Source organism: Sceloporus occidentalis, unplaced genomic scaffold, assembly GCF_023333645.1.
Source record: "Sceloporus occidentalis isolate IW3139 unplaced genomic scaffold, rSceOcc1.0.p SCAF_1, whole genome shotgun sequence".
In the NCBI taxonomy this organism is placed as follows: domain Eukaryota; kingdom Metazoa; phylum Chordata; class Lepidosauria; order Squamata; family Phrynosomatidae; genus Sceloporus; species Sceloporus occidentalis.
This window is the reverse complement of record NW_028316981.1, coordinates 196,505,423-196,517,812: the sequence shown is the minus strand read 5'-3', so window position 1 is coordinate 196,517,812 and position 12,390 is coordinate 196,505,423. Positions and strand designations below refer to the sequence as shown.

The 12,390-nt window shown below is 43.6% G+C and overlaps 1 protein-coding gene across 1 annotated transcript in view; it reads left to right on the top strand.

Annotated features, from left to right (window-relative positions):
* LOC149323182 (SUN domain-containing protein 3-like) overlaps nucleotides 1–12,390 on the top strand; it is a 149,749-nt gene that overhangs the window by 123,990 nt on the left and 13,369 nt on the right. Inside the window, exons 4-7 of the mRNA XM_089537399.1 lie at nucleotides 2,793–2,906; nucleotides 5,407–5,464; nucleotides 10,042–10,100; nucleotides 11,475–11,530. Of these exons, the coding sequence (XP_089393525.1) occupies nucleotides 2,793–2,906; nucleotides 5,407–5,464; nucleotides 10,042–10,100; nucleotides 11,475–11,530 (287 nt within the window). The remainder of the gene's footprint in view (nucleotides 1–2,792; nucleotides 2,907–5,406; nucleotides 5,465–10,041; nucleotides 10,101–11,474; nucleotides 11,531–12,390) is intronic.

Genomic DNA, 12,390 nt, shown 5'->3' with positions numbered 1-12,390 from the left:
CAGATCATTGCCGTGGCAACCGCACAGCTGTGACAACGATCTGCCCCATAAAGGAGCTCCGAAATGGGGCTCCTTCCTGTGATGCGCCAAGGTGCCATTTGCACCCTGGGGTGTCACGGTGACGTGTTTTGTGCGCTGCACCATTTGGAAGCATCACACTAGACATGTCACGGATGCGCATGCCCTATGGACAGTGCTGCGTCAAGATGGTGCCGCCCATACGTATTAGAGTTCAGGAGCATGTGGTTGCTGCACGCTTCCAAATCTTAAAATTGCTGCCCCCATGCCACAAAGTACCTGTTTGTACCGGGCCAAAGTAAAGAAAATGGATTTTAGACTCTCCCTCAGAAAACTTCAGTGCTCGACAGACCACCCCTAAGGGGCAGCCTCCAGCTGCCCCTTTCCTAGCCAGACTGGAGCCACGGCAACCTCACGCCACAGCCCTGATTCAGCCTTTCAAGGGCACAAAAAGCAGCCACAAAAAGCGGCTCCTTTTTGCGCCCTCAAAAGGGCACCATAGCCGCTGTAGTGTGACTATATGGCGCTCCTTTGGCGCTGTGTTATCTGGATGCAGCACCAGAGGCATGCCATGATGCCACACGCCATGTGGAGCAGCATCAGGGCACCCTGGGGGAGCGGAGTCAGGCATGTGTCGTGAAGATGCTATGCCCCAACTCTGCCCTCATGCCAGCCCAAAGTTCCAGTCAGTAAAAACCCTTACTCACTTATCATATCTCTATGCTCATCCTTCCTTCAAGGAGCTCAAGACAGCCTAGTAACTCATCATCCCCTCCCCCTGTGAGCTTTTAATGAGATAGATTCCATTCAGAGAGGAAGAAAGGAAGTTTGTATGTATGTACTGGTGGCATGACTCTGGCAATAAGAAATCTGGGTATCAATAACAAATCTGGGATGATTTTAAATAGCTTCTTTCTTGGATGGCAGACTGGCAATGAATGTCAAGTGCCGTAGGCTATTTTTCAGAGGAAAGAAGTGGTGAAACCCCCTGTGAGTATTCCTTGGCTAAGAAAACCCTAGAAATTCATGGGGTTGCCATAAGTAAGCAGGTGACTTGAAAGCACGTACACACAGACACACATCATTCAGAGATTATCCTACAAAGTCTCCCATACCCTGCCTGCATGAGCCAAATAAACCGGGCTCCTTGCATCCTATTTGCAAGGAGTCTGGATGACTCAGGGCCCAAATCCCGAGTCTAGTGTGAACAGCCCAGACAACATCTGGCCTATTCAGTACCAAACCTGGGGTATACCCTTTTAAAAGGGAACTTAAAAACTCTCTGTTTGCATCAGTCCTTCCCAGAATCCCTGCATTCTGAGGATGTGTGGCTGTTTAAAATGCATCCCACTGTGCTGCCCAGCACAGCCACAGTCAATGTGAGTCACTTACACTGAGGTCAGAAGGAGGCACCCAGCCATGTGATCAATGCTGAGCACCTCATTCTGCTCTCACAAGCAAGCAACAAATGGTGGCTGCACCAGATGGTACAGTGGGATGCACATTTGAACAGCCGCCTGGCATCACAACAGAGGCCCCCAGGTACGAGGGAGAGGTTGGGGCAGCATTAGGGTCGGGATACTCTGGGATATTCCTGGGGCATTTTGGCCTGTGCAGAGACCACCTCAGCTAGCTTTATGCTGAGGAACTCATGCTGTGTCTGCCCATTTCTAGCCCCACAGTGAACCACTACACCACACTGGGCTTCCTTGACTCTTTAAAGTCTCATGTAGTAGGACAAAAACAAATTAAAACTAAGATCGTGCATCATCAGATGTAACTACAGTGATGGAACTCCATGGCTGTAACTACTTCTGACACTAGCCATCTCCCCCCAAAAAAGCATTTTCAGCCAGTCAGCTCTCATCCCAAAGGGGTCACTAGGGGATTTAGTGGTGCGGTCCGCACCGGGTGACACCCCAGAAGAGGGGTGACACCCAATATGGGCATCCTTCCACTGCAGAGAAGGGACGAGTGCAGTTGGCACAAACATTCTTTTGAACCCTATTTTTTATCTTTTCGAACACTAGTTATTATTTAAAGGCAAGATGCACTGAAGGTGCAACTATAAGGATGGGGTGATGGAGCCAAATAAGAAATCATAGGTAGCCCACAAAAGAGATAAGATTTTTCTTTTGGTTGCTTCACAACCATTCACAACCCATTGTGAGCAGATAAACCATTGTTCTGGGGTAGGTTTTTATGTCTGCTCCCAAGTCCCAGTTGCCACTCAAATTGACATTGTAGCACTGAACTTTGGAAGGAGTAGCAGCCCCCCAAAAAAGCATTTGTTCTTTTAAAACAAGCCATGTCGGGGTTGGGGGAATCGACTATCTTTCTTAAACTTCTGTGTATTTTTTAAAACTCTTCTGTTAAAAAAAAAAATCTTGACAAATCTTCATATACTTTACCATTTGTTGACTTTTAGGTGGCATGTGTGCAACTCCAAAAATCCAGTGTCTCCTTTTGAACAACAGACCGTAGATAATGAAGAAGAAAATAGGGGTAAGCCGAAAGGAAGATATTAAGTAGGAGATTTATCGTTTCTGGCTAGAGACTTTGGGTAGAAACATTAGAGACTTTATCATACCAACCTGTCTTCCTGCCACAATCACACTAGTTTAAGAACTGAAGCATAAAGTTGGTATCGATTTTTACCATGTTTTCCCCAAGGTTTGTGCTTTGGCAATCCATGGTTGCATGAACTGTTTTCCATACTGCCAAATGTTTGGGTGCTGGTGATGCCTGACTAATGCAATGTCATTTCTTTGCAGGGTACCCATCAAACAGAAGCCAGTTAGAATTTACCAGAGAAGTTATTGCAAGAGAGTCTATCTCTAGCACCCAGTTGACACACACATCTACAGCATCTCAGCAAAGTGTGCCAAGTATGCATCTTGTATCTTTAGACATCAACAATGCTTCTATATGAGGCTTTGATTGTGCCTTATATATGGAATGTATATGAAGTGTCCAGGTGATATTTGTGTGTTTTTCCACTGCATCTTCCATCTTTTTTTCCCAAAAACGGGCAGGGGAACAAACTAGCTGCACAGCATCTTTTGCATGGTAACACAAGCCATTCGTTTAGCAGCATTAAGACAGAAACTTTCTGAATGTATGACGTGTTCAGTTGTGCCTTAGAAGATGGCTGGTTTCCCCTCACTGGAGATATTTGACAGAGGATGGATGGCCATTAATTAAGGATACTGCAGCTGCAGTCCACACTGAGTACAGAGTTGGACTGGATGACCACTAAAGGAACTGAAACAGCAGCAACTGGCTGCTGCAGGATGTTCTGGGTTTCAGTCTGAACTTGAAAGAAGATATCCAAGGGCTGAAATGTATCCCGAAATTGATTCAGTGTGTTGGATACCTATGCTCTGACTTTAATGAATGAGCCATCTCAATGACATGGAAGCCCCCAGCCTCTCCTGCTTTCAGCTCAAATCCCATTGTTCTGTGATGACCAATTGCTGCTCTTTAAGATGAGTGGGCAATCTTTAGTGTTTGTATCTCTTTTTACTGAAAGTGTGTGTGTCTTCATAGACCCACACTGTATCTCTCATACGAACCTGCTAGAGCCCTAAGATCTTCCAGGGAAGGCTTTCTCTTGGTCCCGCCACCATCACAGGCTCACCTGTTGAGGACAAGAGAGAGAGCTTTCTCGGTGGCTGCTCCTGCCCTCTAGAATGCCCTTCCGTGAGAAGCAACACTGGCCCCCTCTTTGCTTACCTTTCGTTGGCAAGCAAAAACAGCTCTATTCAGGCAGGCGTTTGCTGTATAACCATGGGGTGGCTTGGGTGTTTGTTATATAGGGTGGATACATAATTTTAGTGTGGTTTTAATGTCTGTAATTTTATACTGTTTTTAGTGTGCTGGCCAAATGGCCGTAATAAAGTTATTATTATTATACTGTTTTTAGATCATATTTTAATTGTTTTGTTGTATTATGTTTTTATTTTATATTTGTGAGCCGCCTTGGGTCCCTTCAGGGAGAAAGGCAGGATATAAAGCAAGTAAATAAATAGAGGCATGTCAAGATTCTCCTTTGCTTCTTCTCTTTGCCAAATGAAGCCCTAAATTTGTACATTTAAAAATCCCTCCACTGGCTGATGTATTTGCAACTATGCCCCTTTATACACTACCAAATAATGGCACTATAATACCCCTTTAACTGCCTTGGCTGCTTCCCACGACATCGTACAGTTTGGTCAGGGGCACTAGAACTCTCTGATTGCAAATTCTAAAGGCTCCCTCTTCAACTGCAAAGCCCAGGACTCCTTAAGATGGTAGCATGGCAGTTAAAATGGCACCATAGCACTATAATCGCATGTTATGAAAGGGCCCCAGAATATAGTGCTAGGTAATCAGAGCTCAGAAAAGTTATCCTTACAGACTACAGGTCTTCTGAGGGATTTGGGAATTATAGTCTAGAAAGGTAACTTTTTCAAGGTCCATGGATGGCAAAGCTTTAACTGGGTTGCTTGCTTTAGTCTGTTTAATACAGGTAACTAATTTTACCTGGTCAGTGGGAATCTTGGGCATGTAAGTTCATAACTCAGACTAAAAGTGTTTTCTTTCAGTCATGGCAAGAGGTATCATAGGTCCTGTCTGCACAGCGAGAATACTCCAGGAACAGCCTGGAGTATTCTGTCCCCAGAGTTGCCCTGACCTTCCCCTAGTACCCAGGGCACTCTGTTGCAATGCCAGGTGGCTGTTTGCATATGCAGCATGCTGCACCATCTGACACAGCCATCACTGACATGTGTCGCTTCACTCTGAAGTCAGAACAAGGCACCTAGCACTGATCACAAGGCTGGGTGCCTTGTTCTAACCTTAGAGCTAAGCAACCTGTGGCAGCCACACAAGGAGGCACAGTGGGACAGACATGTGAACAGCTGGCTGGCATCACAACAGAGGACTTTGGATCCTCCAGGAAGATCCAGAGCAATTAGTAATTTTAAAAAAATTGTTAGGGGGGTAAACCCTACGTTTGATGTCTTGCCCGTTCAGTCTGATGACTGTTCACACCAGACGCAGGGTTTGGTGCATATGTTGTCTGGATTCCCCACCAAGGGGACAGGGCAGGGGGGCATTTTATTTGGCCTGTGCAGACTGGAGCCAAGACCTTCTGCATACATTTGGACTGCATGATTCTTTTTACAAGGCTATAGCCCAATGAACTGTGTGCCTGGAAATTGTGAATCTGGAAGTCCCCTGTCTTAACCTCATGTCTGAGACTCCTTAGCCCAAACCGGCCATCCACAAGATAAAAGATAATAATATTGACTGACCTTGCAGGATTGTTGTAATGGTAACATCTATTTAATGCATCTCACCTGGCCTGGGCACTTAAATGCTTTGTTATTTCTTTTTCTTTTCCAGAAACCATATACAACTTTCCTGGCCTAATACTGTTGGTCATTTTATGCAACTATATAATGTAAGTATGAGTGTGCAATTCTTGAAAGTATCTTGCTTTTTAATATGCACGAATAAACAGCTTTCATCTCAGCAACTCATTTATGCTAGATGTCACCATTCTACCAGCTTGGGTAACATGATGCTTGCAGATATTAATTTTATTTGCTCCTAATTTAAAGCTGGGGGCTTTTACTTTTACTTTTCTGTCCTCAGTACTTTGCAAATTTGAGTTCCCTGACTAGAGATGTGACCGTTCACTTATTACATCCTCACATGCAAGAATGAATAATTTGGGGGGGGGATCCACTACCAGATTTAAAAAATGCAATTTTTGAAGATTTATTCACATCTTGAAAAAAAATATATTATTGTTTGCCAAAAAATCATTTTAAATAAACCCTTGGAATGTGGCCCAAAAACATCCTGGTTTTTGCATGATGAAGAACATTTTTGCAGAAAAAATATTTTGTGTTGAAATAATGTTATTTATTTATTTGCGTGTGTGTGATGAGGATGATGAGGATGATTAAAAATTTTGTGGAATGTAAAATGCAAAAAAAAATTTTGTGGCATCCACGCTCATCAAGAAAAAGAAAAATTGCACGTTTCAGAATTCTTTACATCTTTATCTCTGGGAGAAAACTCTCTGTATTACAATCCCTGTCTCTGATCACTGTATATTTTGGCTGAGCAATTTCAGTTTGGGAACCACAACAAATAGCATAATAGACATGGTAGTGATCTCAGCTGAGGCCAGAGCTATTTAAAAAGAGAGAAAGACAGGAAGTCTTGTTTTCTCTTTTTTAATTTCTCCAAATTAAAGGCTCAGGCTTCAGCTGATCACCCACAGAAGTAAAAACAGTATGGATAATCAAGCCAGACACCTCCATATTCTTTAAGCCATGGCTCTCCAACACACCACCACATCACAGAAACCAAATGCACAGATGTAGAATGGAGGATATTTGGCTCAGCAGTGCTACATGTGAAAAGGACCTTGGAATTATTGTTGATCATAAATTGAACATAAGCCAGCAGTGTGGTGTTACAACAAAGAAGGCAAATATTATCTTAGCTTCCATAAATAGAAGCATAATTTCCAAGTTGAGGGAAGAAATCGTCCCCCTATATTCAACACTGGTCAGGCCTCATTTGTTGTATTGTGTTCAGTTCCGGAAGTCTCCATTTAAGAAAGATATAGGAGCTTATTGCTCAGCATTTTAAAACGGCTCCAGCCTCCCAGGCTGGAGCCAAGACACAGGATGGAGGTGGGTAGTATTGCACATTAAATCACTGCCAAATCACTGGCTGCCATCAACTCAGGTCCAAGCTGCACTCCACCAGCACTTCTTAGAAGTCAGAAAGGTTGGACCCAGGCTGATGGCGGCTGGTGGTTCAGTTGCGATTTAATGTGCGATAATCGCCACCTCCATCCTGCATCCCTGCTCCAGCACAGGAGGCTGGAGCTGGTTTAAAATGCTGAGTGATAAGCTCCTAGATAAGTTGAAGAAAGTTCAGAGAAGGGCAAAAAGAATGAAAAGAGGTATGAAGAACAAAACATATGAGGAGAGGTTGAAGGAGCTGGACATGTTCAGCTTGGTGTAGAGAAGACTGTGTGTGTGTGTGTGTGTGTGTGTGTGGCATGATCAGATGCTTTAAATATGTCAAGGGCTACCACAAAGAGGAGCATGTAGGCTTGTTCTCTACTGCCTCTGAGGGTAGAACTAGTTCTAATGGTTTTAACTTATAACGGGGTAGATTTTGGCTAAACACTAGAAAGAACTTTTTCACAGCCTGGCAATGGAACCAGATGCCTAGAGAGGAGGTGGGGTCTTTTTGTTTGGGTGTCTTTTAAAAGAGTCTGAACAGATATCTGCTGGGGTTGCTTTAGCTAGAGATCTTGCACTGACCATGATGCCCCACAGTCCCCTTTCCAATTTTATGATTCCATGAGCCCTGTGTTGATTTAGCAATGTTTGCAATTGAAGGAAAGTTGTTCCTTACTTAATACTATGTAGACCGGCTTGAAAGGCCGGCCGGGGGTGGGAAGGTGGGGCAGAGTCAGGATGTAGCATCTACATGACACATGCCCCGCCTCCGCCTCCAGGGCAGCATGATGCCACATGCTGCACTGCACAGTGCACGGTGTCACAGTGCTCCTCTGCCACTGCGTCCACATGACACAATGCTGAAAGAGTGCTGTAAAGCCATAGTGCCATGGCTATGGTGCCCTTTCCAGGGCACAAAAAGGAACCACTTTTTGTGGCACCTTTTCACACCCTGGAAAGGCAGATCAGGGCTGTGGCGTGCAGTTGCCACGGCCCCAATCTGGCTATAAAAGGGGTGGCTGAAGGCTGCCCATTCGGGGCTGTGTGCTCAGCCCTAAGAGTATACCTACACTATGTAGTTACATTAGTTTGATACCATTTTAACTGTCATGTTTTCATCTGAATAATCCTGGGATTTGTTGTTTAAAATTCTCTGCTACAGCACTCTAGTACTATAATTCTCTGACCATGGTATGTTAAGAGTTATTATATCTCAGGGCCTGGCCCCCTTCACTGGTCCTTAGAGTGAGGGGGAGGAATCTCTGGGTAAGCATGTTAACTTGAAAAGTCTGTGTATATACATTTTCTTCATTTGTTATACTTGATGTGTGATTTATTTGAATGGCATACAATGTACAGTTGGTGTTGAGGTTATAGCCCAATGAACTGTGCCTACACAGTTTCTGTTGTATCAAAATCGGCTGCCAAAGCACTGCTGGAGAATGGGTGATGGTCAGGTGGCAGCGCGGCAGCAATTTTGCATGCGGTAAAATCAGTTTTAACCTGTTCCAGTCTGATCCTGTCCTGTGCCTGAGTTGGCATGAAAATTACATACGATAAACTCCGAAGACTGCTTCAATTAAGACTCAGCCTCCTTTAGGGGATTTCACAAATGGAAGTTCTGAATCTCTATGATTCTATAATTCTATAATTCTTGGGCCTCCCTGAGACTAATTTTTGCAAAGTAAGGCAAACAGGCAATATGCAAGTTCCATAGCTTAACCCACCCACCCCCGACTAATTACATATAAAGGTACACTCAGACATGTATAGACCAGGGCCTAAGCCGTGGCTAACTACAGGACAGTTTCAAAACAAGGAGCAGCTCAGTAGAGCCTGCACTCACCATCTGTGCTAAATTTTTCATGTGCTTGTCCTCTGGCTGTAAGGTGTGGTTGCTTAGATGTGTCTCCACAATGGATGACTGAGCAAATGGGGAAAGTTTTAGAGACAGCATGCATGGGGTAAGAGTCATGCAGGAAACTCTTACTGTCTAAAGCCATGTTGCTCTGCTAGTAAATGGATAAAGGAAGTTAAAGAGATAGCTTGGTTGGGAAGCACTTTTCAACAATTATAAAGGGCTCCTCCCTACGTCAGTCCTGACGTGGCAATCCTAGTGTGAATACTATGTAGGAAAAGTACCCATGTCTTTTTTTTCTGATTGAAAGTGCCTCATATTCAGCTAGAGAAAGTGACATATAGACTGAAGCAGAATCAGTAGCAATGGAGACCTTAGTAGTACACAAGAACTAACCTCAGGGCCTGTTTGCAGGGTGACCACAACATATTTTTTCCCCTTCTAGACTGTAAAACTGTGAGCCAGAAGATAGAAAATCAAACATTTGCCTGCTACCTCATCTTTAGAAAACGCCTCCCTGTAGCATGAGTGTGTGTGTGTGTGTGTGTGTGTGTGTGTGTGTGTGTGTGTGTCTGGTGTGTCATTTTGCCATAGAAATTGAATCACATGCTGTGCCATTTAGTCTAGCTGTTTGGAGACCTCAGAAACATTACAATTTTTTTTTTTACTACAAGAAATTCTGGAACCTATAGTTCAACAAAGTAACTTTCCAAAGTTCTATGTGCTTAAAACAAAAATGCCCACCATGCAAGGCCAAACAATGTCAACAAGATCATTTGGGGACTTTGGCCTTCAGTAGTAAAGCTCACCACAAGGCTTCAGCAAGTCTCCAGTTCAATCCTTTCCATCTCCAGGCAGAGCTAGGAAATATCTTTGTCAGAAACAGAGTTTGCAATTATTTCCACTTTGGGACAAGAACTCCCAGGATCCCCCAGGCAGTGTGGCTGTGACTCTAGTGTAAAATCCGGAAGGACAGCTGCCCATTACTATTAACAAATAGTAAGGTAATACAGATCCTAATGAACCTACTTCTCTTTCTCCCCTTTCATGTCTATTATCTGTTCTACCATGGGTTGATGGGATGTCATTGCACTGTGCATTTTCCTCCTTCATGTGACATAATTATCAGTGGGGCAATGATGTCATTTGGGGCATTGTCTTATGCCAGACATTTTCAAGGAAGGGAGGAAGGAGAGACAGAGATGAAGGAGGGGGAGCTCATGTAACATCTAATAAACTATCAGGAACTATGTGTTTGTTTCTTTTCTCTTTGGACCACAGTCATACTTCTAGGGATGCCAGAGGATGCTCTACACTATTGTCAGGACTCCTTCTGTAGTTACTGCCACTTCCCAAGACTTGTTCTGTCTGGTTCCATTCAGTGACAAAACTGCCTTGTTTCCCCTACAGAGGCCAGTTCACTGTGAAGAAAGTGATAGCATTTGTGATAGTTGTTGTGATCATTTGTGGTGAGTATAGTCAGTTTGCCCATCATAATTTTAAGGATGAGTCACCCAAGGGTCTACTGGTTCGTTCACTGACCTAATATAGTGACGCCATAACAACAGGAGAACAAAACTGTGCTTAGTTCTAGTCCAACTGAAGGTCAGAGATCTCACATTAGCAAAGATAAAACTGGATGGATTAGGGAGACTGGCCTGCTATTAGGTAGAGCATTGCAGTTGTTCCAAGCAGCAAATACCAGGAGTCATGAAAAGATGGAAAATACCAGTTCTACATTTATTATAATCATGTTTTTCTTTACACGGAGAAGGAAGAGTGTTAATGGGATATTTTTTTTGCCACAGGTGCCAACCAGGACATTAAAACTATTTGCCTTGGCTGTAGGGGGAAATGCTGGTGCATTATTGTTCTGCCTAGAGTTGCCAAACTGATAACCAGAGCAGGCTCCTGTGCCTTTAAATAGTCATGCAGAAGAACAAATTTTAGCATTTGTTGTTTGTCATACAACCTGGTAACAAGCAACACCTACTGAAATTCTCTCTTCAATGTACAGGAGCGCCCTCCAGCATTTACTCTCACAACCTTAATTCTACCTCATGAAGCACAGATGCTCTTCCGTCAAAACCCAGATGCCTTCACATCCCTCTCTCTCTGATCCTATAACAGCAGTTTTGGATAGCATGCAAAAGTTACTGCCTTACTATGGAATTAGTGCAGTTTTACACCCCTTTAACTGTCATGGATCTATCCTAGGGATTCCTGGAATTTCGAGTTTGTTGTGCCACCAGAGTGCTCTTGACAGCGAAGGCTATGTATCTCACAAAAGCACAAATCCCAGAATTCAATAGCACTGAGCCATGACCAACTTGGTCTCAAACTTCATTCATTCTACAGTGAAGATGCAGCCTGAGAATCAGTGCAATGTAGTCATTTGGACTCTAGGAAATGAAGCTTCAAATCCCCCCTCAGCCATCTCTAATTTTCGCTCTGGCACCTCTGTCTGTTTTACAGAGCTTGAGAGCCAGCATGGTGTAGTAGTTTGAGTGCTGGACTACAACTCAGGGAGGCTAGGGTTCAAATCCCCATTCAGCCACAAAAAAACACTAGGTGATTTTGGGCAAATCACATTCCCTCAGCCACAGAGGAAGGCAATGGCAAACTTCCTCTGAATAAACCTTGTCAGGAAAATGTATGATAGGATTGCAATAAGTTGAAAACAATTTGAAGAGCATCACTTGCAAAGATCCTGCGGGTTTAAACAGAGGCTGGTATGTATTTCTAGACACTGCAGAATTTTTCTTTTACAGTAAACACCTTTGGCACTTGCTGTGATGGTTGTTATTGATGATCAACAAGCATTATTTACTTATCTCCTACAGGTGCCATTTATGGCTTTTGCCAATACCGGAAATTAACAGATGTTTTTGCATCAAAGGTGAGCATCAAAGGTGGGCTGGGGGGGACGACCCTGATGTCAAACTAAGAAGCAGTTATTGCCAGTTAGAGTAGCCCTTTGTCAGGGATTATGGAAACTATAGTCAAACATTGGGAGAGTTTCTACCTCTGTTCTAGACAAAGGTATGAACAGGTCGGTTGGTGGGTTCTCCATCATGACTTCTTCAAGTAGGTAAAAAGAGAATGTAATGTATATGCTAGGTCTTAGGCAGAGCTTGGAAAAGTTGTTTCAGAGGGAAGAAATTACAAATAGCAGGGGAATTCTGGGAGTTGTAATTGTATGACTTTTAAAAACTCTGGTTTTAGATAAGGGATGTCACAAAATCACTGTGCACAGAGGACAGGTTATTTTGCCCAACTTCCAAATTAAGCAGGGAGTGATGGCAAGGAAATACATTTGTAGTGCACTGGACACCTAAAGCAAAAGGGAAGCGAGGACACTGGATGGGCTGCTGAAACAGGTTTCAGTGTATAGTATAGACACATATTAAAGTGAAAATTTGCCCCTTTTGTTCATTAAAAAAATCAGGCTTGTAGGGCTGAGGAACTTTGACCCTGGGCAGGGTCTTTTTTCCTCAACAGGGAAAGAGTCTTTCAAGAAAAGAACTGAGAGGAAAGGTGCTGAAACATTAGCATCATGCCCATGTTGGCTGGTGTTTGTTACATGAATGGCATGCTTCTTTTCTTAACTTGTTTGGATGTGTTGTTGAATCCTCTCTCCTGTCCTATGCCTTTCCCAAAGCCCACCTTCCACAGGTTCAGCAAAGCCACTGATACTCAGGTCTGTTCAGCCATCTGCACTGTATCTATGAAATCAGTGTGCGTGTACATACCCATACA